Genomic DNA, 25,851 nt, shown 5'->3' with positions numbered 1-25,851 from the left:
CATGTGTTTATTCCAGTTATTAGGGACATTCTTGAATGAAATTAGCATGAAGAAGATTCTGCTGGAACACACCTTACTGAACAAACACACTGAACAAGGTGTTCTGGTACAAAATCAGCAAAGATCTCCTACCACAGAGAGACAAAACCAAAGCAGAGCTCGACCAAGGAAGCACTGCAAATATATCAGAAGGATCCCATGGCAAAAAACCCAGAGGTTAACCATGATGTTGTCAGACAAACCAAGTGGGGAGACTTGGAAGATCAGCAGTCACTTGCTTCTGTAGCTTACCTGCATGTATTTCTAAATATTTATTTCAGGTTATTTTAGAGAGTAGACATTTTGTGCCGCATTTGGCAGACTTTGCTTTTAACTATGATCTAAATACAATGTTTTGCTTTAATAACAAAAATTTTATTACTGTATTTATACTTTCATTGGTGGTAATATATTTTCAATTTATTCTGATGTATTTTCTATGCTTAGAAATCTGATTTTTCTTCAATGTCTCCTTTGCCCTTTTCCCAATTGATTTGCCCCCCAATGATGAATGCCACATAGAGGAGAATAGAAATTCCTGTAGTTTCTATAATAAAGGAATATGGACTAACAGCCTTTCTGGCTCTGAGTAGCATTAAGTAGCAGAAAGAGATAGAAGAGGGAAAGTGTAGAAGAGCAGTTTGCCCACTATCTCCCTCCCTTGGTGGAACTTTGGAGGGGAGCATTGGGAATTCCAGATGAGTCCAAAAGTGAAGTCTTGGTCCCAAACTTTCAGGGTGTTGTCTGGGATATAATGCCTATTAGACAAAGGATATTATACCAGCTGCTATGACATGCAATTCATATTCCTGATTCATATTGCGATGGAGTGAGCTCTATAAATGCAATCAAGGTGCTTGGCTTGTTCTGTTTAATAGAATTTATTTGTTTCTATTTAATAAATTTCTTCAACATATGGTCTCCAAGGAAATGGATATGTATCAAACCAAAAGTGGCACTCATGACTCCTACCCATAAGTATTGATCAGAACTGAGTCATATGGCTCCAACTAACTGCAAAGGACATGAAGATTAATGGCATTTCCAAAAGGAAAATGAATTGGATTTGGTGAGCACATGGCACTGACTTTACTACAGAGTGCCTTTCATGCCATCAAATGTCCCTGTTTCTCTTTCTGCTAACAGAGTGAGAGGAAATGGGAATCTTTGGGTCATATGGAGTCCTTCCCATAGTGGCTGGATGTGGCTGTGTATGGTCTGGAGACAGGATAATCACAATGTAGACTCTGGGATGAATAGAAAACACCCAGCAATTTTTATAATACATTGGGCAGGCAATCTGAAAGGTGAAGTTTTTCCTTGATGAGACACTAATTTTGTTCTTTGGGATGAATTTCCTTTCTAGTTTTTACTCTTTGGTGCCTGACTGCTCTCCAGGAAGTTCATCTATTATGTTATCATCTTTGGCCATGTTTGAAGTGGGTTTTGGGGAAGATGCCCTCCTCGGAAGCTGAAAATCTTAGCCCACTTCCTGAGTAAGAATTGCTTAAGACTTGGCTGATAGTCTAGATATTTTAGATCAGCCCCTTCTTTTAGATAAGGCTCTTTACACCTCCCTCAGAAATCTTGGTTAGCTCACATGTATTTATTTCTTATCAGTACCATAAATCAATTACCACACCCGAAAGCCTTTGTTAGACAAATTCTCACAATCCAGTCTTAGTATATGAATCTTTTCCAATCCTATCTCCTTACTACCTGGGGTCTAGAAGCATAAGTTTTTTCTTCCTTGCAAGGCCCAGGATTTCTGGTTTCTTTTAGTTCTGCTTATATACCAGAAAATTCTCGAACTCATATGTTTCCAGAATTACTTGTCAAATGCATTAAAAAATACTCAACACCCGATGCTAACACTGTTTTCAACCTCTTAGAATTGCAAACTCATTAGGCACACGGTGTGCATTTAAGTTTTTATAATTGATGATTTTACCAAAGCCTTTGTCATTGTTTAACATTGATACAATTTTTAACACAATCATACTTCAAAATAATTTATATATACATTGAATAAAATAAGATTATTCTATAAACCTCGATGACTCATTGTAATTATAAAAATAAAAATTTATTGGAAATGCCTCACTTAATGAGACGGTTGAACTTTTGTCTCCATTATGTCATGAAACTTGGAGGCAATACATTTACTTATAGAATGAGACATGGCTCAGGGACAGTTGTATCTTATTTTTCATTTTTGAAAGCAGAGAACTTGAGAAACCTTGTTTACATAAATAAGTACATAGCTGTGCTAGTTTGAAAGTGTTGTGAACACCAGAAAAGCCATGTCTTTTAATCCTGATACAGTATTGTAGGGTGGGAACCCTTTGATTAGATCATTTCCACAGAGATGTGACACACCCAGTTGTGGGTGTGGTTATTTGGGTAGATGGAGATGTGACTCCACCCATTTGAGGTGTGTCATGATTAGTTTACTGGAGTCCTTTGAATCGGGAAACATTTTGGAGAAACCTCAGATGCAGATGCTTGGAAAACAGCTGCTTCCGAGCTGACAGAGACACGATGTTCGGAGATGCTTGGAGTGCCGACAGAGAGAACAGATGCCTAGACACAGGCAGAACCCAGCAGATGTCGCCATGTGCCTTCCCATGAGATGCTAAGCAAGCTGGAACCCAGGGTTGTGTCCTGGAGGAGCTACATGAAGGCCCACAGATGCTTAGAGAGGAAACCACCCCATCAGAAGCTGAAAGCAAGAAACCGGGAACAAGGACCAGCAGATGCCAGCCATGTGCCTTCCCAGATTGGCCTTCTTTGACCCAAGATATCTTTTTTCTGGATGCCTTGGTTTGGATGTACTTATGGCCTTAGAACTGTAAACTTGTAACTAATTAAATTCCCTTTTTAAGAGTTGTTCTAGTTTTGGTATATTCCATTCCAGCAGCTTTAGTGAACTATGCAATAGTGATGGAAAGAGACATTACACAATCATTTGAACAACATGATTTTTGGTATTTGTACTAAATATAAAAAATACATGGTATTTTTTAGTGTTTTTATTTTATAGAACAAATGTTCTCATGGAATGGAAAATAATTTAGTTTGTATAAAACTTGGTAAAATATATAAAATTTCTAAAAAATATTGTGTCCATTTTATGTGTTCAATTTTTATATTAAAAAGGAAATCCACACATAAACTGCAGGAATTGATGCATTTCCCTGTGAGACCTACACTGGAAACAGGGAAAACCTATATTTCCCAGCCTGACTCTGAGGGTTTAATCTCAGGGAAGCTTTGTGTTCAGGATGAATGGACATATTAAGTTATCAGGATAGGGGTCAATCTCCAGGCATCCAACATAAACTCTGTACCAAAAGTACCTAGCTTTCATAATATAATGACAGCTTTGAGTAGTTGTGACAGAGAGATTGTACTTCCTGCAAAGCCTAAAATATTTAATATCCTACCCCTTAAAAATGAATTTGCCAACCTCTGATAAGCATCAAGAAACAGGGAGATTTGTCTGCTTTGTTCACTGATATATTCCAAGTGCACAAATAAGCTACTTCAAAAATATGTGGGATGAATGAATTATTTCAATGCAGTGTTGGAGCTAACCATTAGTTGTCTATCATAAGTTTCTGGTGCACAATATACTTAATTTTGGTATTTTATCCAAAATGGTCTCAACCACTCACCGAAAGAGCAGGTAAGGAAGAAGCAGATATTGGGAATTTTGCTGTTAGAAACGATGAAAATAAAATGCTTTTTGAGTATTTAGAATGTTCGTTTAGTGATAGACCATGAAGTCTAAAATGGAGAGGGAGGAAATGAAGACTTGCTGATGGGCAAGGAGAGAGTGGAAGGAACGTGGCAGCATCTGCTAGTCCTTTTCTCCTGGGTTTCATTACTATCAGCTGCTGGCTGCTCTGTCTGTGGCTGTTTTGCTAAGCTTCTGTGTATTTCTCTGTCAACTTCCATGTTTTCTTTCTACTTCATGCTCTTATAAAGGGCTCCAGTAAGAGAATTAAGACCCACCTGGGGCATGCCTCAACTGAGAAAACCTAATCAAAAGTTCCCATCCACAATAGGTCGACACCCACAGGAATGGATTAGCTTTAAGAAAATGATCTTTTCTGGGGTCCACAAAACCTCCAAACTATTATATCCCTTTACTTTGCTCTAGAAAGAGGAATCACAGAAATTTCTGTGGACTCTAGCTCTTGAGTAAATTCTATCTTTGGACTCTGGCTGGGTCTTGAGTTCCTCTTTTCTTGCCTTAACACTGTTTCTTCTGGTCAATGGTTGACCTAAGTTTCAACATCTCCTTTGCCTTTAGATGCACTGCTGATTTCTAGTGGCTGTAGGCACTGCATAGAGGAAGACAATATCTTGACTCTGTGTCATAGATCTTTTTGTGGCTTCCCTATTTAAATGGATGAAGCCACTGAAACAAATACCTTATTGCATTTTTAATTTATTCCTTGGGTAGAGCCTGTGACAGGAACTGGGCCATCTTATTCCCAGGAGTCTTTGCTATTGCCTCTCCTGGGGACAGAGGCTCTTCTCTCTGAGGTATGAGTACCCCAATCTTGCATTTCCTCTTTGATCCTTTCCTGTTTCTTGAGGGGGTGATAGATCTTATCCTGTTTGCTATCACCCCCAGTCTGAGGAACTTCTGTAGCTATGAGCAAAATTAGAGGGAAACTATCATATGGCTGTTTGACCTTCACCCGCCAGGGAATGTGCAGGGAAAGAGATATCCAGGCCAGAAACATTTATTTCTCTCTACATATTATTTTGGAAACTAAAAATGTACAACATATTTTTAATATGTCCCATGATTTGGTCTCATATATTTTATAGCTGGTACAGAAAAACAGTGCAGATTGCTTTCTTGGGCAATCAGTTACCTACAGAGAGTCATGAGAATAATTTTATTTCCTGATTTGGGGGGGGGATTTACTAAGTGAGAGAAAAGTATGTTATACTCCTCCCTCTGAGTAGTACCTCCTTTAGGTACTACTTATTCCGTGGATGTGCCTCTGGACAACAATTTCCAAATGCAGACAAGACAGATTATCTACTTTCATCGTCTGCTCCAGTGCTCCAGTTTCCTCTGATTGTGATCAATTCTAGAGAATAATATAACCAAAAGGATCTCATCCCAGGCAGCACCGTAGTCTTCTGTGTAGAACAAAAGGCCATGCTGCAGAATCTGACTGCAGAAAGAGGTGCCTTGTGTTTTCTGAATGTTGAAGACATCTCCTAGTTTATAATAAAACTTAAAATAGGTCCTGTAATTCTGGCAGAATGAGACGCTATCATTTTCATGTATCTCAACAGCATGAAAGGTGCACGGGTAGTTCAGCGGTAGAATGCTCGCCTTGCATGCTGGAGAGCCGGCCTCCACCACCCCCCCCCCCCCGCCCCGCCCACCAAAAAAAGAGCATGAAGATTTCTTGCTTTTCTCATAGACTAGAAGAGTTTGGAACAAAGCGTCTCCAGCTTTCTCAACGAGAGACCTGACCACTGAGAATGGCAACGTGTGTGCTGGACCGCGGGCAGGGGGCGCTGGGTTGAAGAGGTTGCTCAGAGCTTTCCCTCGCTGAGCACCGACGGCCGGCAGGGGGCGCGCCAAACTCTCCGGGCCTGATCCACAGGCGCCTGCACGCTGCCAGAGGCCCCTCACTTTTCAGCCTCACGGTGGTGGGCGCCGCCTTCTTAGTGCCGTCGAGCTTCCGCGCGGCCGACTGGGAACTGACTCCTCTCAAGGATTGCGTCTTCCTTTTCGCGGTCTGGACTGCTGAAGGGGAAGCTTTGCCTCGGCTCCGTCTGACGTTTTTCTTGGGTAACAAGAACAGAACCTTTTATGAACTTCTCCCCTGTGTTTTATTCCTCACTTTATGTTGTACGTTAGCAAGAGTTATTTTACAGAATTATCCTTTATTGAGGGGTTTGACGGCTCGAAATCTGAGCATGCTGTAGGATGTTTTACAAATTCAGGATTGTTTGTGGGGAGAGGGGGAGGACACGTTAGGGGACACGGGGACGCATCCACAATGGGGACGCGCAGGGACGCACTGTCAGGACCAGCCGGTCAAATGACCTGCGGACACGGCCACTGACCAGCTGAGATGTGTTGGAGCCCCAGGGGAAAGGGGCAGTGGGCGGCCCTTTGTACAAATTTTCACTAATTTTTAATATTTAATTTGTTCTACAACTTTTAAGTAGCTGAAAAAATAATTTAAAATTTGGGATTTTTTTGTGTATTTGTGTATTAAAATACAACTTTATAAAGTTTAAGTGCTTAATTTATACCCAAATTAGAAGTCATTATAATTTTACTTTTTTTCTGTAATGGAAGGAAACTTATCAACAGTATTTTCAAAATATACTTTGCTTATCTTGTTTTCAGTGTTATCTTTGCTCCTTTATTATATCTTGGGCCCATCATCATGTTTTATGCCAATATCATATTTTCCCAGTTTATTAATCCCATAGGCTAGACCATATACGTTTTTTATTTGATATCTTTAAATCGATAAATCTTTCTTCTGTGGTTAAGGAACATACTCTGACACTTTTGCGTCTATTAAATGATCAGTTTGAAAATAGTTTAAATGTTTTATCCCTTTTTGTTACTGCTAAAATGAATGCCCAGAAAGCAAAAGACAAGCGTTCTTAATAATAAATGAGCCAGTCCTGATGAATCAATTCACCACAAAACAGTAAAAAAAAAAACCTTGAAAATCTTCAACTGTGCTGTGAAATAGATCCTCTAAAGTATGTATTTTGCTGGATACATTTTGTTTATAGCTTGGATACACATTGTCAGGGCGACCACCTTTTTAGAGAAACTAGGGACCCAGCCAAACTGGAACAAAAAACCCGAAAAGAATGTAATTTATAATAATGTGTTATTTAACATAAAAATGTGAAAAATGTCTACTTGAAATTATATCTTATACAGCATTATTTATTTTTTGTTACATAAATATTATGTAAGCAAAAAAAACCCAGTAGAGCTAATTAGAAGTAATAATTAACAGTAATTAATAGTAGCACTGATTAAATGTTTATCCACTCATCTGTTGATGGACATTTGTCTTTTCTACCTTTTGGCTGTTGTGAAAAGTGCTATGCATGTCCACGTTTTTGTTTGAACACCTGGTTTTAATTCTTTGGGTATACGTCCAGGAATGGAATTGCATTTATATAGTAACTGAATTGCCAATTGAGTCATGAGTTAATTCTATGTTTAACTTATTGAGGAAATAAACTATTTTCCACAATGAGCAACCCATTTTACATTCCCACCAGCAAGTAAAAAGTTCCAATTTCTCAACATTCTTGCCAGCATTTATTATTTTCTGTTTTTGGATTTTATTATTATTATGGCCATCCTTTTGGGTGTGTGATGGTATCTCATTGTGGTTTTGATTTCTGTTTCCTAAATGGCTAATGAAGCTGAACATCATTTCATGCTCAGGTTAGCCATTTGTATATCTTCTTTGGAAAAATGTCTGTTCAAGTCCTTTAACCCATTTTTTATTTGGTTTATCTTTTTGTTGTTGAGTTGTTTGTAGGTTTATGTCTGTGCTACCAATTCTATTCCATTGTTCTATATGTCTATCCTTATGCTAGTAATGCACTGTATTTATTAGTGTAGCTTTGTAGTAAGTTCTGAAATCAGAAAGTATTAGTTCTCCAACTTTATTTTTCCTTTTCAAGATTTTTTGGCTTTTGGCGGTTATGTGCAATTCCGTATGAATTCTAGGACTGCCTTTTCCATTTCTGCAAGAAAAGAACACTGAAATTTGGTAAAGATTACATGGAATCTATTGATTGCTTTGGGTAATATTGCAGTCTTAACAATATTCGGTATTCCAACCTATGTGTATGGGATATCTTTCCATTTATTTAAGTCTTCTCTAATTTCTAACAACCACATTTTGCCATTTCCAGTGTGCAGATCTTGTACCTCATAAATTAAGTTTATTCCTAAGAATTGTATTTTTAGGATACTATTGCAAATGGAAGTGCTTACTCTGCCACTTTCTTTGATGTAATTCATCTCTACCCACATTACAGGTGTCTAAGGAAATTGACCTTCATAGGCAAAATGGGCCCTTCTGTACCATCAGTTTGAACCTGATATCGGTTTTGATAACTTTGAGGAGAAACTTTTGCTTTTATAAAAACACAACTCAAATAACACAGTCTTCTTTATCTGGTTAGTTTTAATGTGATCTTGCATTTTCTGTTTTTGAATTGTTTAACCAAAATAAGACAAAAACAAGCTTGGCTTTGGAGTAAGAAGATGAATATGGGAATCTACACACATAAATTACACATGTCTATTTAGAATTTTTTTGCTTTATTTATGCATTTGTTTATTTGTTTTTAATGGCTGGGACATGAAAACATCTTTTCTCTTCATTTAATGCCCTTTATACTACAAGAGGTCTGTATTCTAGCTGGAGATCAAGGAAGGAAGACCAGTGTGCCCGGTTTCTAAGCGAGCATTTGATCTACATCCAGCAGATGGCATTAGAACTCCAGGCTTACATACCTTGGTGAAGGGCTGCAGCACTAGTAAAAGGAAGACTCCAAAGCTTTTGACTTGAACTGCGGAGAAGGATATTGCTCATACTGGTGTGATGGACTAAGTCCCAGTGCTGCCATCTAGGTTTGGGCCTAACCAATTCATCTGCCCTCTTGGCTAAAGGTCGTGGTACAGCCCATCAGAAAGGACGGGTCCACATGACACTCAAGTAGATCTTTCACCTCTTTCCTTGGTTGCAAGTGTACTTCACTGCAGTTTCAAATATGTCTAAAAAGTCTTGAAATGTGTCAGAAGCTATGAATAATAATAGCAACAATATTATCACATCAAAAGAGTTTGCATTTTCAAATGAAAATTGTATTTAGAGCCGTTTATAAGCATGACAAGACTGTCAGTTCCATTGCTTGATGGTCATATGCTTTATTTTAAAATAAAATTATTTTGTCCAAATAGATCACTACTTTATTAATACATGATTGCTGAAAATGTCTAATGATTAGGTTTGGAACAGATTGCACTAATCTAGCACATGACATCAAATTACTGTCATTTTAAGAGCATTCAAAATATCTTTTTGGTGAACAAAATAATTCAGACAGGGGCCAGTTTCTATTCACTAATTTCTTGGACCTACTCAGCTGTTAATATGTGGCCATAAATTCACATTTATATGCATTTATATCATGTGTCTTACACACACTAGGTTGACTAAAGGCAACAGTCTCAGTTAAAACTGGCAGTGAGCAATGAAATTAGTTAAAATTAGTGAAATTTTAAATTTGAAAATTAGGTAATGTGAATTAAATTTTAAATATATTGTCTGTAAGTTAATGACTAATAGAGAATTGAAGGGGGTATGACAAGTGCGAAAAACATAAAATTAATGTAAAAATTAAAGCATAAATCAGTAAAATTGAGAACCAGAAACATAAAGATTAGTATATTAAATATATCCTGATGTCCCTATTAAAAGAAAAATATTTTGATTGGTTTAAAAAGCAAATCCCATTATTACTCTGAATAAGGGAAAATGCCTGAAGTCAAATAACACAAAAAAAGCAAAAGAAAAGGGCAAAGATAGAGCAAGAAAATGCAATGAAGGAAAGAAGTAGAGCTGGTAATATTACTATCAATGAAATATTGGTAATGTTGAATGACAATAATAATATGAGAATTCAGTGAAAAGTGTTAAATTTGAAAGTAAGGTTCAATACATGTAGAAAACAAATAGAATGAATAATTAAATTATAAAAGTCATGGAACTAAAATGCAAGTAATATAGTATACAAAGATTTCTAGAAATATATGGAAATGTGAACAGAAACATGAAGGCAGTAATGAAATTTGAGCACAATACTATTGTGCTATAAAAATTTTATAGAAAAATAAGCAGAGCCAGAAGAATTGAAAAATACTAAAGTGAGAGTAAATTAGTGGTAAAGACCCTAAAACACTGTAACTTATAACAAGAAGTAAAACTTCTTTCAAATATGACAAAAATCATATATTAAACCACGAGGCAAATGTCAATAATTCCTTGAAAGAAAAAATGCTATGTCACGCACAGATCGCAATTCTGAAAATTCATTTGAAAATGATTTTTTAAAACAATCAGTTTGAAGGTTAAAATCATTATGATAAATTACAGTCAAGTCAAGGAAAAACAAATAAAATGGGAAATTTAGTAAGTAATGATAATTCAACACTAAAATTCACAGAGGAAGTCAAGTTGCATACTGATGTAAACTCATAGGTTGATGAAACATGAATTGAAAATGGATCAGCCTGTTCATGTTTGTATGTTGTTTTGGTTTGATAATACAAAATAAATTAAATTAAAAAAAAAGAAAATGGATCAGCTTCACTCATTGAAATGAATGAAAAGAATCCTAAATATAAATATTTAGGATTTTTATATTAATATAAATTAATTAAAATAATATAAATATTTATTTATATTATTTAAAATATAAATTTTAAATAAATAAATATAAATAATAATGTAAATAATTAAATATAAATAATAAAAGCTAATATTTATTGAATGTACACTCTCTAAGAGGGCCTGCATTAGCACTTTGCAGGAAGAATTTTATCTTTTCGATAATCCCACCTAGCTTTTAAATAATGCCTTATTCTCTATTGCATGTCAGTAAATAAAAACATCTGTCCTTCATTTAGCACCTACTATATGCAAGAGCAACAGACTGGAGACACTAGTAAATAGTGGTACTATGATTCAAACCCAATTGATGTTTCCCCAAGTACATATGCTTTGTAGTGGGACATAACTCAAAATTAGGTAGGTAGACTAATTTATCATGATTAAAAAGAGTATAGTAGAAATATCAGTTGATTTGATACGAGAAAATATACTTACATATTACATCATTTAACAGGTCAGGAAAAATATTTATTTGCTCACTCCTTACCCTCAGATCTGCCATCTTCATCTGGGAAATTGCCTCCTTCAGATCTCTACCATGGGATCCACTCTCCCACATTTCAGTGGGGTTGCTCCAAACCCAAGTTCCACATTTCTTATACCCTTATAAAGTCTGTCCAATATAGCAATTCTCAGGAGTTTTTTCCCAAATTGGAATTAATTAGTTATTGAAAAGCAACAAGGCTAGTGAAGGCTGAGGTTGAAAATGTGAGCAAGAGAAAAATTCCATTAGAACAATCCAGAGTGAGCTTTGGCATTTCAAATCTCCCAGAATTTCAGCTCCTATGCAGGTGCTGAATATATGATCTTTTGGAACATGCAGTCATAAATATTGACTCAAACACACACACACACACACACGTCCCAAATGACATTCTCAGTGGTATTAGAAAGTGCCCATATTGAGGAAGAAATAATTTCCCTTTGTTATAGTTTGCAAGCTGCTGGCGTACAATATACCAGAAACAGAAGAGCTTCTAAAAAGGGGAATTTATTAAGTTGCAAGTTACAGTTCTAAAGCTGTGAAAATGTCCAAATTAAAGCAAGTCTATAGAAATATTCAATCTAAGGCATCCAGGGAAAGATACCTTGGTTCAAGAAGGCTGATGACATTGAGGATTTCTCTCAGCTGGAAAGGCACATGATGAGATCTGCTAGCTTTCTCTTCAGGAACCTTCAGTGGGTTCCCAGGGGTTCTGTCGTTCTATTGGCTCTGTTGGTTCTGGTGGCTGTCATGGCTCCGGTGGCTCTAAAGCTTTTTCCAAAATGGTTTGCTCTTAAAGGGCTCCAGTAAACCATCCCACCTTGAATGGGTGGAGACACATCTCCATGGAAATCATCTAATCAAAAGTTACTACCCACAATGGAGTGGGTCACATCTCCGTGGAAACAATAAAAAAGATACCACCCAGCAATACTGGATGAGGATTAAAGGAAATGGCTTTTCTGGGTTCACAATAGATTCAAACCGGCATACCCTTGAAGCAATGGAACTGCACTAATGCTTGCCTACAATTGTGCTTTGCATTACTAAGACTTGTGCTTTGGGACCTACGTCCTAAAAATTGGGGATCTGTTACAAATTGATCTGTCTCCTGATATCTTCATAGCTGCAGTTTGAAATTACCATGTCTTTGCCCCTTAAATGAGATCGTATTATGAAGCATGGTGTTTTTGCTTCAGGAAAGGAGAATATAAGGATTACTTAACTTGTTTTTTGAGCAATCAATTCAAACCATGGCAGGGCATGGTTAGCCTTCCATTTGCATTCATATACATGTACATCCATGAGATGAAAATATAACAAAATGTGATAAATTAGAGATCCAACAAATAAAGATTGAAAGAAAAATAACAATTCAAGAACAGAATTAAAATCCAGATGGCAGAAAGGAAGAATATAAGATCAGAAATGATCCTCTGCTGTGAAAGACAAACTTGAAAAACCCTCCTAAATGAAGAAAAAAATTAAAAAGGGGGAAAGGATGCCAAGAAGACAAAATTATAATGGAAAGTAGAAAATAAGAGTATGGGTGCTCCTGAGGATTAATAAGAATAGTTACAAAGAATCAATAATAAAATATATAAATGAGAGATAATTTCTCATATTTAAAAAGAGACCTGAGTCAGATAGATGAGCAGAGACCTATAGGATTAAGGTCTGGTGGGAAAGGCTGTGCAGTATCTCTGCTGCCCACAAGGGCAAAATCACAAGATGCTCTAACCACTGTATACAACTCCCTTAAGAAGCTCATGTCCAGCTGCAAGGTGTTTTTCACCAGTAACCAGGTTCATCTCATAAACACAAAAGCCCCATTTTCATATTCTTGGTTAGGCACCCCCAAAAAGTCCCTTTTAAAAGGAAAAACAGCAAAGTGGGGTGTGTTTCTTCCCTTGGAAACTATTCGTGTTGCTCTAGCTGTAGCCTGTCCTCACTTGCTGCCCTCAGGAAGAGGAGAATGGCGACAGTGTGTGCCTTACTGACACTCCACTGTGAGTTTTACCTTGTACTGAGTAATGCTTTCAATGTTTGAAAGTTGTTCTCTTGACAGCAATCAAAAGGGATAATTCCTTTGAAGCTGAATTAATAAAAGGAGTCTGTTTTACATGCAATCTGACAGAAATAGTCCATGTGTAAGATGAGACCAAGCCAATATTATTGTGCCATTGCCATGAAACCCAATCCAAATCCACGCATCTGAAAACTCAGAATATTTTTCCATTCCTAATCATCAAAATAAGGGATTTGCTATCTTGATAATCACTGTTTTGGTGAGTACCATTCTTCTTTTTCTAAATGGGAAATCCCATTCAAATTATCTTGTATTTTTTTTTCATCTAGGAATATTGGGAATTTTGAAGGTGGTTATAATTTTCCTTTACCTATTGGTCTCAGAACTTACAAAGATTGTGAAAAAAATCCTTAGGAGATCCTGGACTTGAGCCAGATTTAGGTAGCAAATGATACTTCTGTTATCCCACTTTGAGTAAAGGGTAGGGTCTTTTGATTTTTAATGATATAATTACAATATAGTGTTAAAACTTTATGAGAATAAGAATTTTTGTTGGAGATAGATGAACAATAGTTGCAATGTGTGTGACTTCAATTGTTTTTGTCTTTTCATTTTCCTTCTGCATTATCCTGGTGACAAGTATTTCATCCATGAAGGCAATAATTACTGTGTTGCTCATGGTGGACTGCCCCCATGCTCCCCCTTCCCCAGAGCACAAGGTATGGGCATGTGACCCAAGTTAAGAAATAACAGTCCTTAGCAACAATTATTGCTGAATGTCCAAGAAAATTCTTTCTTCTGCGATGGCTAAAGTAGTGGAATTTGAGTCAGAAATTTCTTGCAGACATTTGCAACAATGTGAGTAGAGCTCATCTAAAGGGTGGAGAAAAAAACCCACAGCTCTGATGGTATTGTTTGAGCCTCTTAGATCACACTGGACTCTTAGCAAGAGCCAGTATTTCCTATTGCTATGATACTCCCTGCCACAGCATCTTTTACTTCTCCTGTGTAGCCCGTTTCTCAATGTAAGTACCTAATAATGCTATAAATGTTTCGTTAACAGTATGTCCTTTGTGATATGTAAGCTCCATAAGGGCCAGGAATACACATCTCTGATTCAAGGTTCTATCACCAAAGCCATTGAATTAATGAAAGAAAGGAACTGCACCATGCCCTTTACTATTTAGTCTACGAAATTAGGAATTAGGAGAAGGTTTTGTTTTTCTTTTAAGAACAGAATTATCCTAAAATAGATTTAACTACAACAATAAATACTATTTTTATTGGAAAGGCAAATGTGAACATATTTAAAGTAAATGATACCTATATATACAAAAACACAACATTAATCCATAAATTAATTGTAATGATTAAATAAATACATATTGTATGAAATGAAGTTCAGTTACAGAGCACCAGTTAGATTTCTCCAGATTCTGAAAATATTTGGTCATATATATGCCTAATAGTACTGATATAATATGCTAAATATTAATTAAATTATTTTATAGCTGAAGCAAAAAACAAAAAAAAATTATAGCTTTTGAAATGACTGAAAAATTGAGAGTCCACACTGGGATTTTCATGTCTTTCCTACATCCTGAGTTTCCTTGTGAGCACCTGAATGAAGAGAAGCCATCTCCTGATTTCCACTCTGACAACCTCCCAGGCACAGTGACTGTTTTTCTTCTCTTGCAGATAGAGATGGATTCTCTGGAAGTATCTCCTCACGGCCAGTGTGGGGCCCTGCATTCCCAGGAGAGATCCTTCTTCTCCCATCTCCTGCAGCAAACAGGTCTCAAGGTCCTCCAGCTGGCGGTGAAGTCCTGAGAGGAGTTGTTCCAGGAGGGTCGTGTTCCAAACAGCAGAGGAGGCCTCTGTGTGGAAGAGGTTGAAGATCTGCTGGAGCATCTCGTGGACGACAGACAGGGCCTGGGCCTTCTGGACCCGGCTGGCCTCCACCATCTCCTGGGGGAATCTGAAGTCAGTCCTGTCCTTCAGGCAGGAGAGAAGGGAGATCTTCCCCATTTGTCCCAACACTGTGAGGGTCTCCTGCTTTCCCACGTCCAGGCTCTGAGGCAGGTCACAGCTGAAGGAGCTGATGGGGCTGGAGAAGATCATCACCAGCACCAGCAGTGAAGGGACTGAAAAAGCCATTGGTGAGTTCCAAGGAGACCCTCTTCTGGTTGAGATGGGGGACCGTGAGCTTCGAACCAGGTTCTCTGAGGACCTTCTTCCATGTGTGCCATTTAAATACTGAAGACAAGAAATTTCATTTTCTGAATTTCACCCAGAAATTTCTATTCCCCATTTTGGAATTTCCCTTCTCCTTAGTGGCCTGAGAAGATGTATCATGTACAATTCTTTCTGTCTCCTTACACTGAGAGTTCAGTTTACACAAAAAATTAGAATTCCCAATCCAATGAAATGCTTATCATCTTAAACACCAATTTTTAATGGATAGATAGATCTGCCTGGATACGTTTTTTCATATGCTAAGAACTTTGAGAAATCATTCCTCGGCTTCTTTTTTAATCTTCTCCCCCACCCCCTAGATATCCTTCATGGAAATGTTGATGTACTAATGAGGTATGAAAGATATGTCCTTTATGTGCATAAATCTACGTGTGTTTTCTGTCGTATCCTCAACATCAGGTACTTGGTAATCTCTGTAATAAAAATCTCTTTAGATTTACTTCAACGTATAGGAGCTTTCACCTGGTTCATGCTGGTATAGTTGATGAAAAGTTGATGATGCTGGTATAGTTGTAGGTCTCAGAGCAAGAAGAAAACATCCTTATCTGCATTTTCTAGCAGGGGTAACTTTGCTCCGACATTAAGTTGAGAATGAAGCTACCCAAACAGCAGATGTGTATGCATGCATATTTGTGTGTGTGTGTGTGTTCCTGCATAGTTGTCTGGGCTGATATGATGGGGTTGGTTTTATAATTGTTTCTAATTTCAAAAGGATGTACTCAAGTGCACCATTTTTTTAAACTTTGGTTTTATTTATTTATTTTTAAACTTTTTAATATGTTTATAACATATATACAAAGCAAAGAAAGAAAAAAAGCAATAGTTTTCAAAGCACTCTTCAACAAGTAGTACAGGACAGATCCCAAAGTTTGTCATAGCTACCATACCATCATCTCAGATTTTTCCTTCTAGCTGCTCCAGAATACAGGAGGCTAGAAGGAATAAATATTTTTCTTATCATCACAATTGATTTTTTTCTTTTTTTGTGAAAAATAACATATATACAAAAAAGCAATAAATTTCAAAGCACAGCACAGCAATTAGTTGTAGGAACAGACTTCAGAGTTTGACATGGGTTACAATTCCACAATTTTAGGTTTTTACTTCTAGCTGCTCTAAGATACTGGAGACTAAAAGAAATATCAGTTTAGTGATTCAGCAATCATATTCATTTATTAAACCCTACCTTCTCTGTATAACTCCACCATCATTTTTGATCTTTCTATCCCTCAAGTGCACCATTGTTACTCCCTTTCTCAAAGCATCCCCTCCTCTCACCTGTATTTCCACAAGTGTAGTACACCCTCTCCTCATAGTCTAGACCTTTAGTAATTAGTTTCATGCTCTTAAAACATCTACAAACCTCTGAGAATCATACTCTGAAAGCATACCCTTCCTAGAGCCATTTAGACAATCCTGTATTTTGTGATGGTAGGTGTGGGGAGTGGAATTGCTGTGCATATGAGCCTACATTATTTATCTCCCAAGTTTCCTCCTCTTAATTCAAGCATCACCAAAGAGTTTGGTTTGTCTGTGAATGGCCCAGGATGGTCAGTAGTGACATGCTCTTTTTTTCAGGTGCATAATAGTCTGACAGCCTCCTCTCTTCATAAGGGGAAGAGTTCTCTATCATTATTACATCCGTATACCTTAAGTAGCTTAATGATACACAGTTTGCCAAATTTCGTTTGCTTTATTCTACTTAATTGAGATAAGTACTGAACTGTCCATCATTGAATTAAACCTAGGCTATACAAAAATGATTAAGTCTGCCCTCAAGGGGAATACCTGCAACCATTACTATGGTCGAAATGTTAGAATGTTTGTACTGGGCTTCTTTACTGCTTTATGGCAGAGATACTATCCAACTGGGTCCATTATTCTAGCTGTATCAGAATAATGACAAAGTGATCCATTTATTCTTTCAAATTTTTACATAATTAAAAAATTGTTTCCCCTTCTTTGGTATTTGTCTTTGCATTGATTAAATGGTTTCTTAATGCCCTGTAATGTTTCCAACTTCACTCTAAGGTTAGTTGCAAAAAAAGGGAAGAGAAAATGATTTTCAAGATGTCAAAATATTCAGCTCAGTTTTAATATTCCTAGAAAGTAAAAGTAAGTAGTCATGGAAAAGTAACACACAAAGGCAAATAGAAAGCAAATACTGAAAATTAAAAAAGAGGAAGTGACCTCTCTCCTGAAATGACAAAATGACACAACTAATGACACCACCAGGATTCTGGGGTGATATACACAATGACAGGTTTCAATGCAGCAGGTGGATGAGGCTGTGGAAACCGCAGACAGCTCCAGAAGGAGGGCAGCTGGATCTGTAGAACTGGCTGTAGCCTAAAAGGCTAGTTTTCAGCTTTGAATGATCAGAATATTTTTCTTATTTACTTTCTTTTCAATTCTTTTCACTCTTCTCCGTATCCATCTCCTCCTCCTCCTCCTTCGTCCTCTCCCTCCATCCCTCCCTCCCCCCCTCTTTCTCTCTCTCTTTCTTCCTCTCTGTTTTATTTTTCCACTGAATATAAATATGATCCGACTTCATGGATTTAGTCACAACCAGCTGACATTCGACAGAGAATGGCTTGTGGATTGAATAGCCATTAATTAATGTGTGAGAGGTTAGCTATCTCAGGAGCTCACAGATGTTATTCATTTGGACAGGGCATTACGTTCATACACATGTTCAAGTTCACACAAAGATGAACTTAAAATTAAATCTATTTTTGATATGAAGTAAAGGAATGGTGGCAGATCATCTCAGGGAAGCTTCTATCTAGTTTCCATAGCTGGCTGGGTTGCTTTTTTCCATTATGGGAGTGGTTAACAGGTGTTGTCTTTTCTTTTTCCAGTTGTTGTTATAAGTATGTGGGAACAACCATCTTTCAGGCAACCCGACGCAGTGGGTACAATGATCACTTCCATGTAACATGAGTGAGGTGGCAAAAGTCACACAAACTAGAGCTGTGACTTGAACCCGGTCTGCCTAGCCCAGGAGATTACTGTCGCAACCGTGAGGGGCAAAGTCTTTACTAAGTAAGACATTCTCCCTGCTATATATAAACACTAACAAGTTCTTACCTCCCAATTCCCATTTTTCCTGTTCACTGGCAGCATGATTCCCTCTTCCCAGACAGACCAGAATCTTTTTTGATAGAATAGAGCTCACTTAATGCCTATCATTTCCAGTCCTGTCTTTCAAATAAATGATGCTAGTGGTTGGGCCCAACTGAATCTCTGAAACTCTCCTTTCCCACGTGATATATTTTTAGAAATTAACCAGAAGATTCAATTTATTATAAATTTACTTTTTCTATCTTTGTTTTCAGAATCCTTCATATTTCCAACAGAGTTCTTTAATGCTAGGTTACACACTCTTTGGAATGTTTACTCCTTTTTGTACTTGCTGAGGGGCAGAGACTCCTCTGTATGCTCCTGTGACAGACACTGCTCTAGAATCTAGGGACAGTGTTACTGCCCTCAGGGAGCTCACAGTCCAGTGAGAGGTCAGAAGTCAAATGAGTAATTAGGGTGATGACTTCATTACCTGTGTGCAAAGAGCAGCTAAAGGCTTAAGGCTAAAGAGTTAAGGTGGATGGAGGACTGTGTAGGGTTTAGCCACCATTTATAGAATAAATGATGACTTTTCTCCAGCTCAGTACCCTCTCTAAATTTTCTATTTCTCCATCTATAAAATACAAATGACTCTGATTATTATATATCAAAGGGAACCTCTGAAGACTCAATGAAATTATGTTTATGAAGCATTTTGTTGAGAGCCTGTATTTAAGGAAATCTGGCCATTAATATTAGTATTGTAAGAAAAAACCTTTACAGAAGCAATGAGGTGATGTCATAATAAGCTTTGGGTACCATTGCAGACCCCCAGATTCTCCTCCTATGACGTCTAGACTTTTCTTTCCAGAACAACCAAGTAGATGTGAGAAAAAATGTTTTAAAGCTGTGGTGGATACTGCATTGGCATTTCTTGCTTTGGAATCTCCCATCTGTACTCATGTTGATAAATTTCATTTTTAAATTGAATTCAGAAACACATGCACAAAAGTGGAAAGAGAAACTAAAGGGATAAAATGGAAAATTTCAGAAAATGAAAGTTTTGTGTGCTATGAACACCAAGTGCTTCTATCATGAAATAGTGCATGTGTTTATCATTTTTATATTCTCTGCTATTTTTATCAATATATAATGTCCTTCTTTTTAGTAATACTTTTGTCATAAACCTATTATTTTTTATTTTAATATATCCATCTCAGCTCTCTTTTGGTTACCATTTGTATGGAACATCCTTTTCTATCTTTTAACTCTCAACTATTTGCATCCTTGGGTCTAAGTCTTACAGATAGTGGTTGGATAGTTGGATCAGATTTTTGTTGTTATTGTCTTGTATTCATTCTTCCAACTTTGTCTTTTAATTGGGAAGGTTATTTCACTTATATTGATGATAATTACTGAAGGATTTACCTCTGCCATATTGCTATTTCTTTTCTATATGTCATAGTTTTTATTTTTCAATTTCTATAATACTGCCTTCTTTTGAGATTGTTTTTTAGTGTATGATTATAGTTCACTTTTCATTTCATTTTCTGTATGCTTTTTTCTTTTACATTGATATTTTATTGGTTGTTCTGAAGATGAGCACACAGACATTATGAACAATTTGTACACAATTTTTAATGTATGTACTGAAAATCCAAAAATCCATTTACTCGTAATTCTTTTCTAAAGTTATTCTTTGACTCTCCAGCTTAAAATTTGGAGGAAAGTTTTCCCTACGAAGATTATCAAGTACACTATCTTCAAATATCGATAAACTCTTATATCATAAGTCCCACTAGTTCACAATTTAATATCATATATACCACATATATTTCCAGTCTTTCCCAGTGTGGTAGTTAGGTTCAGATGTCAACTTGGCAAGGTGAAGGTGCCTGGTTCTATCGCTGTGGACATAAGCCAATGTCATGTGAACCTCATCTGTTGCTGATTACATCTGCAGTTGGCTAGGAGGTGTGCCTGCTGCAATGAATGATATTTGATTTAATTGGCTGATGCTTAAATGAGAGAGCTCAGCATAGCACAGCCCAAGAAGCTCAGCATACCTCATCTCAGCACTCGCAGCTCAGCCCAGGCCTTTGGAGATGCAGAAAGAAGTCACCCCAGGGAAAGTTGTTGGAACCCAGAGGCCTGGAAAGAAGGCCAGCAGAGATCACCTGTGCCTTCCCACGTAAGAAAGAACCTCAGTTGAAAGTTAGCTGCCTTTCCTCTGAAGAACTATACATTTTTAACTAAATAAATCCCCTTTTATTAAAAACCAATCCATCTCTGGTGTGTTGCATTCTGGCAGCTAGCAAACTAGAACACCCAGCATATAACAAAGTTTTAGGGAAACTGTACTACATGACTAAGGATGCTGCAGCATGCCCACAGTTCTGACAGGGAGAGCCAAGATGAGTGTTCTAGTTTGATAGCTGCCAGAATGCAACACACCAGAGATGGATTGGTTTTTAATAAAAGGGGATTTATTTCATTAGTTCTTCAGAGGAAAGGCAGCTAACTTTGAACTGAGGTTCTTTCTTACGTGGGAAGGCACAGGATGATCTCCGCTGGCCTTCTCTCCAGGCCTCTGGGTTCCAGTGACTTTCCCGGGGGTGATTTCTTTCTGCATCTCCAAAGGCCTGGGCTGAGCTGCGAGTGCTGAGATTAGATATGCTGAGCTGCTTGGGCTGTGCTACGTTGAATCTCTCATTTACACACCAGCCAATTAAATCAAACATCCTTCATTGCAGCAGGCACGCCTCCTAGCCGACTGCAGATGTAATGAGCAACATATGAGGTTCACGTACCATTGTATCATGTCCACAGCAACAGAACTGGGTGCTTTCACTTGGCCAAGTTGACAACTGAATGTAACTACCACAATTAGGGAGCAGTTTTAAGAGGCAAAAACATGGGAACAGAAGTATTTTAAAATGTTCAACGTGTACTAAATGCATGACTACGACTCCAAATCATCATTTGGTATGTGTTACATTATAAGATATAAAAATTGTCACCCCCCTCACCCTATGGAATGTTGACATCCAAGATAGGCAAAGCCTCTCAAAAGTCAATATCCCATTATTTTCTGATTGTATCAAAAAAATAAACAGTAAATGATTTCCCTTTTAAAAAAACACATTTCCACTTAAAAAAAATGGGATGAGGTGGGATTTCAATCTCCTTCTTTAAAATGTTTCCTCTAGTGCTACTAAAAACTTGCATTTACAAAATAGTTGATTGAAATTATACTCTGTATTGTATGAGAATGGAGAAACGTGCCCCCTGGTAAGACCTTGTATTTGATATTCATCAGATGTGGCTTCTTTCTCTCCTGCTTCATCAGAGGCTGCACTCTCCTCATTTTTAGTTTCTCCATTTTCTGCAGGTAAATCTTTAGTTCCTTGGACAGCCACTTCAGCTTGTTTTCCCTTTGCTCCCCTTTTCCCTTTAGGCTGTACTTTTTGTCTGAAGACTTATCCTTTCCTGCCACCTATTTTGATTCATTTCCACTTTCTCAGGGGCAGACTGAGGTGACAGTCTCGCAGACCTCTTCTGGGGCTCCTCCTTCCCCACACCTTTGGCCAAGGTGACCTGCGGAAAGAAGCAGATGGTGAATGCATTTTCCGTGTACGTTTAGTTATTTTCTGGGGACTACCCTGGGGATTAAAACAAGCATCTTAAACTTATAACAATCCAATTTGAATTAATATAACTTAGCTTCAGTAGCATATGGAAATTGTGCTCCCATACAGCTCTGTCCCCCTTTTTATTGTTATTGTTAGAAATTACAACTTTATACATTGTGCCCATTAATACAGATTTATGATTATTGTTTTAGGCATTTGTCTTTTCAATCATATAGGAAATGAAAATAGGAGGTATAAACCAAAAATGTAATTATACTGAATTTAATACTTTTCTACGTAATTACCTTTACCAGTGTTCTTTGTTTCTTCGTAAGGCTTTAAGTTACTGTTTGGTGCTCTTCCACTTTAGGCTAAAGGACTTCATTTAGCATTCTGTATGGGGCAGATCTACTAGTGGGATTCCACCAGCTTTTGTATATACTAATATTTAATTTAGTATGTACTAATTTGTCCTTATTATTGAAGGATAGTTTTGCTAAGCAGACAGGTCTTTTTTATTTCCTTTCAGTGCTTCAAGTATATCTTCCCAACCTTTCTGTTCTACATACTTCTGAATAGAAATTAGCTATTAATCTCATTGAAGATCACTTGTAGGTAATGAGTTACTTCCTGCTGCTTTCAAGAATCTCCTTTGTCTTTGTCTTTCAATAGTTGGATTATAATGTGTCTCATTGTAGGTCTTTCTGAGTTTTCACTGCTTGGAGCTTGATGAATGTTTTTATATGTAAATTCAAGGCTTTCATCAATTTAGGATTTTTGTTTGGGCCATTATTTGTTAATTTATTCTCTTTGCCCCTTTCTATCTCTCATCTCTTTCTGGGACTGCCATAAGGAATATGTTAGTACAGTACATGTTGACCAAACCACTTTTCCTCTTCTATTTTTTTCTCTTTTGTTTTCTTCTGCATCCTGGCCATTTCTTTGTCTCCTTGGGGGTTATTAAGTCCAAACCATCCTTCCCTCAGAATTTATTTTGGAACGTTTTTCCTCCAGTTCCTTGATGATCACCTTTGATAAACTCACCTTCTCACCAAGATAAAAACACTTGCTTCTCTTTTCAATACAGGATCACGTGGGTCTGACTAATTAAGACCATTTTCTGATGGTAACAGGCTCTGTTCATTTTTCCCCCTCATATTCCTTTCCAGTTATCAGGCTGCTTAATTCTGATTGGCTTGATCTTCAAATTCTCTGATTTTTTCCTTCTACCTGCTCAGATATGCTGTTGAATCCTTCTAGTGAATTTTTCATTTCAATTGTTATGATTTCAATTCCAGAATTCTATTTGTTTTTCTTCAGAATTCTTTCTGAATTCTGGTATTCTCCATGTGGTGAAATTTTTTTTCCATACTTTCCTTTAGTTATTTAAACATTGTTTGCTTAAGCTATTTGGACATATTTAAGACAGCTGATTTAAACTCTTTACCTAAGAAGTCTAAATCTGGTCTTCCTCAGGGACAGTTTTTAATTGATTGTTATTTCTTACTGTGTGTGGGCCATACGTCCTTGTTTGTTTGTTTTTTTTTGTTTTTGTATTTCTCATAATTATTTGTTGAAGATTTCACATTTAAATTAATATAGGATAACAGCTTTGGAAATCAGTCCTCCCCAAAGTGTGTTGTTGCTGCTTATGTAGGTTATTGTTCTTTATTTGTTAGTGTATATTCAACACTAATTCTGTATTATTTGTTATTTGAGGCCACTGAAGTCTATAATGAGTTAACTACTGATTGACTAATTTTGGAACAGAGGCTTCCTTCAATGTCCAGTATTTCAGTTTGGTAGCTGCTAGATCATAATATATCTGACGTGGATTGGCTTTAAAAAAGGAATTTATTAATTTGCACTTTTACAGTTCTCAGGCCGTGTAAATGTCCAAATTAAGGCAAGGCTATAAGAGTGTCCAAATTAAGGCATCCATTCAAAGATACCTTGACTCAAGAAGGCTGATGGGTCCAGAACACCTCTGTCAGCTGGACAGGCACATGGCAACGTCTGCTAGCTTTCTCTCCCAGATTCTGTTTTATGAAACTCCTTGGGGGCATTTTCCTTTGTTGATCTCCAAAGCTCTCTGGCATGTGTACTCTGTTTATTCTGGTTTCTCTGTTGATTTGGGTGAGCTCTAAGCTTCTTCCAAATGATTCCCTCATAAGGAGCTCCAGTAAGCTATACTATCTTGAATGGGTGAAGACACATCTCTATGTAAACCATCTAATCAAAATTACCACCCACAATTGGGTTGGTCACATTTCCATGGAAACAATAAAAAAGAGCCCCCCCAAGCAATATTGAATGAAGATTAAAGGACATGGCTTTTTTGGGGTACTCAGTAGCTTCAAACATTCCACACTTTGGACTTGTTCTTTCCAAATGCAAAATGCATTCATTCCATAACAATATCAGAAAGCCTTAAATCATTTCAGTAACAATACAAATATAATACAAAGTCAGAAACAGTACAAAATCTCATCAAAGCCAGCTACAGGCATGGTCTATCCTAAGGTAAAATTCTCCTCTGGCTCTGGACCTATAAAAGTCAGAATAAGTTATCTGCTGCCAGTATAAAAGGAGGGATAGTCATAGGTACATACCTCCATTTTCATGGGGAGAAATTGGAAGGAACACTGAACACTGGGGTCACCAAACCCGTATAGTTCCTAAAACCTACAAGGCAAACTCCATTAGATTTCAAAGTCTGAGAGTCATTTATCCTTGGAATTTTAGAAAGTGGTATTCCCACCCTTTCAGGGACCTACACAGTGGCCCACCTACCTCTGAATCCAACCTTGGGGGACATTGGGGAGACCACCTTTTTCTGAGCTCCACCCTCTCTAAGCATTGGGGCCAGACCCAGGTTCTCTGCTGTCTCTAGGGCACAGGCTCAACCACTGCAGAAAATGTGATGGCAGCCAGTCTCTCTGCAATCCCCAAGGAATGTGCTCCACTCTCTCCAAGGTCTGGGGGACAAATCTTCCTGAACAGTGAGGTGGAAGGCCCATCCTCTGCCTTCGGGGCAAACTTACCCTTTCCAAGTGCATGGGTGGTCCCCCATCCTGGCCCGAGGTTTCTTGACTTCAGTCCTTAGCTTCCATGGTTCTGCCCCTGAAGTTATTTTTCTTTCAGTTTGTCCCTTTGTTCTCTCCTTTAGTTCAGACTTGTAGTGGTTCTGTTTATACAGGGCCCACCACACTCCTGCTGGTTTCCTATGCAGTAGGCTGGGATTATGCCTATCAGACAGAAGGACTTTCCACTAATCCTTTCTGGATAACTCCATCTCAAATCCTCCCTTGTCCTGTAATGGCTGACTGCTTCCTTCTTTGGTGAATCCTCATGTCAGGCAGTACTCTCTGAGGTCTCTCTTTCTGGAAACCAACAATTTTGAAGACCATCAATTTCTGATTTCATTGTACCTAAGAGTTCAGTTCTCAACTTTTCTCTTTCCACTTGCATTTTACTATAAACTGCAAGAAGAAGCCACTGCATCTTCCACATTTTGCTTGGAAATTTCTTCTCCTAAATATCCAAGTTCATTCTCATATTTTGCTTTCCTTCTACACAGAATGCCTTCATTTCAGTTTTCAATGACATGTTCATGGTTTCTGTCTAAGGACTTATCTGATATATCTTTAGAGTCCACATTTCTACCAACAGTCCCTTCAAAGCATTCTAGGCCTTCTCTGTCAAGCTTCTGACAACTCCTCCAGAATCTTCCTCTTATCGTCTTAAAAAGTTGATCCAACACTTTGGTATGTGCAAACCGCAGCAACACCTCACTTCTCTGGTACCAAAATCTGTTTCGGTTTGCTAGCCGCTGGATTACAATATACCAGAAAT

At 37.6% G+C, this 25,851-nt stretch overlaps 1 protein-coding gene and 1 pseudogene across 1 annotated transcript; both read right to left on the bottom strand.

Moving 5' to 3' along the window:
• Window positions 1-14,638: 14,638 nt before the first annotated feature.
• LOC143656897 (interferon omega-1-like) lies at window positions 14,639-15,294 on the bottom strand. Its single transcript, XM_077128648.1, has one exon. It carries the CDS (start codon window positions 15,200-15,202, stop codon window positions 14,639-14,641), a length of 564 nt encoding a protein of 187 aa, XP_076984763.1. The 5' UTR covers window positions 15,203-15,294.
• A 6,261-nt stretch (window positions 15,295-21,555) lies between these two features.
• LOC143656886 (non-histone chromosomal protein HMG-14-like) lies at window positions 21,556-25,055 on the bottom strand (annotated as a pseudogene).
• Window positions 25,056-25,851: the final 796 nt, after the last annotated feature.

This window comes from Tamandua tetradactyla, chromosome 2 (genome assembly GCF_023851605.1).
Source record: "Tamandua tetradactyla isolate mTamTet1 chromosome 2, mTamTet1.pri, whole genome shotgun sequence".
Classification (NCBI taxonomy): domain Eukaryota; kingdom Metazoa; phylum Chordata; class Mammalia; order Pilosa; family Myrmecophagidae; genus Tamandua; species Tamandua tetradactyla.
This window is presented reverse-complemented; position numbering and strand designations above follow the sequence as displayed.

Excerpts from the sequence above, each read along its gene's own strand:
- LOC143656897 (XM_077128648.1), bottom strand. The coding sequence starts at position 15,202 with ATGGCTTTTTCAGTCCCTTCACTGCTGGTGCTGGTGATGATCTTCTCC.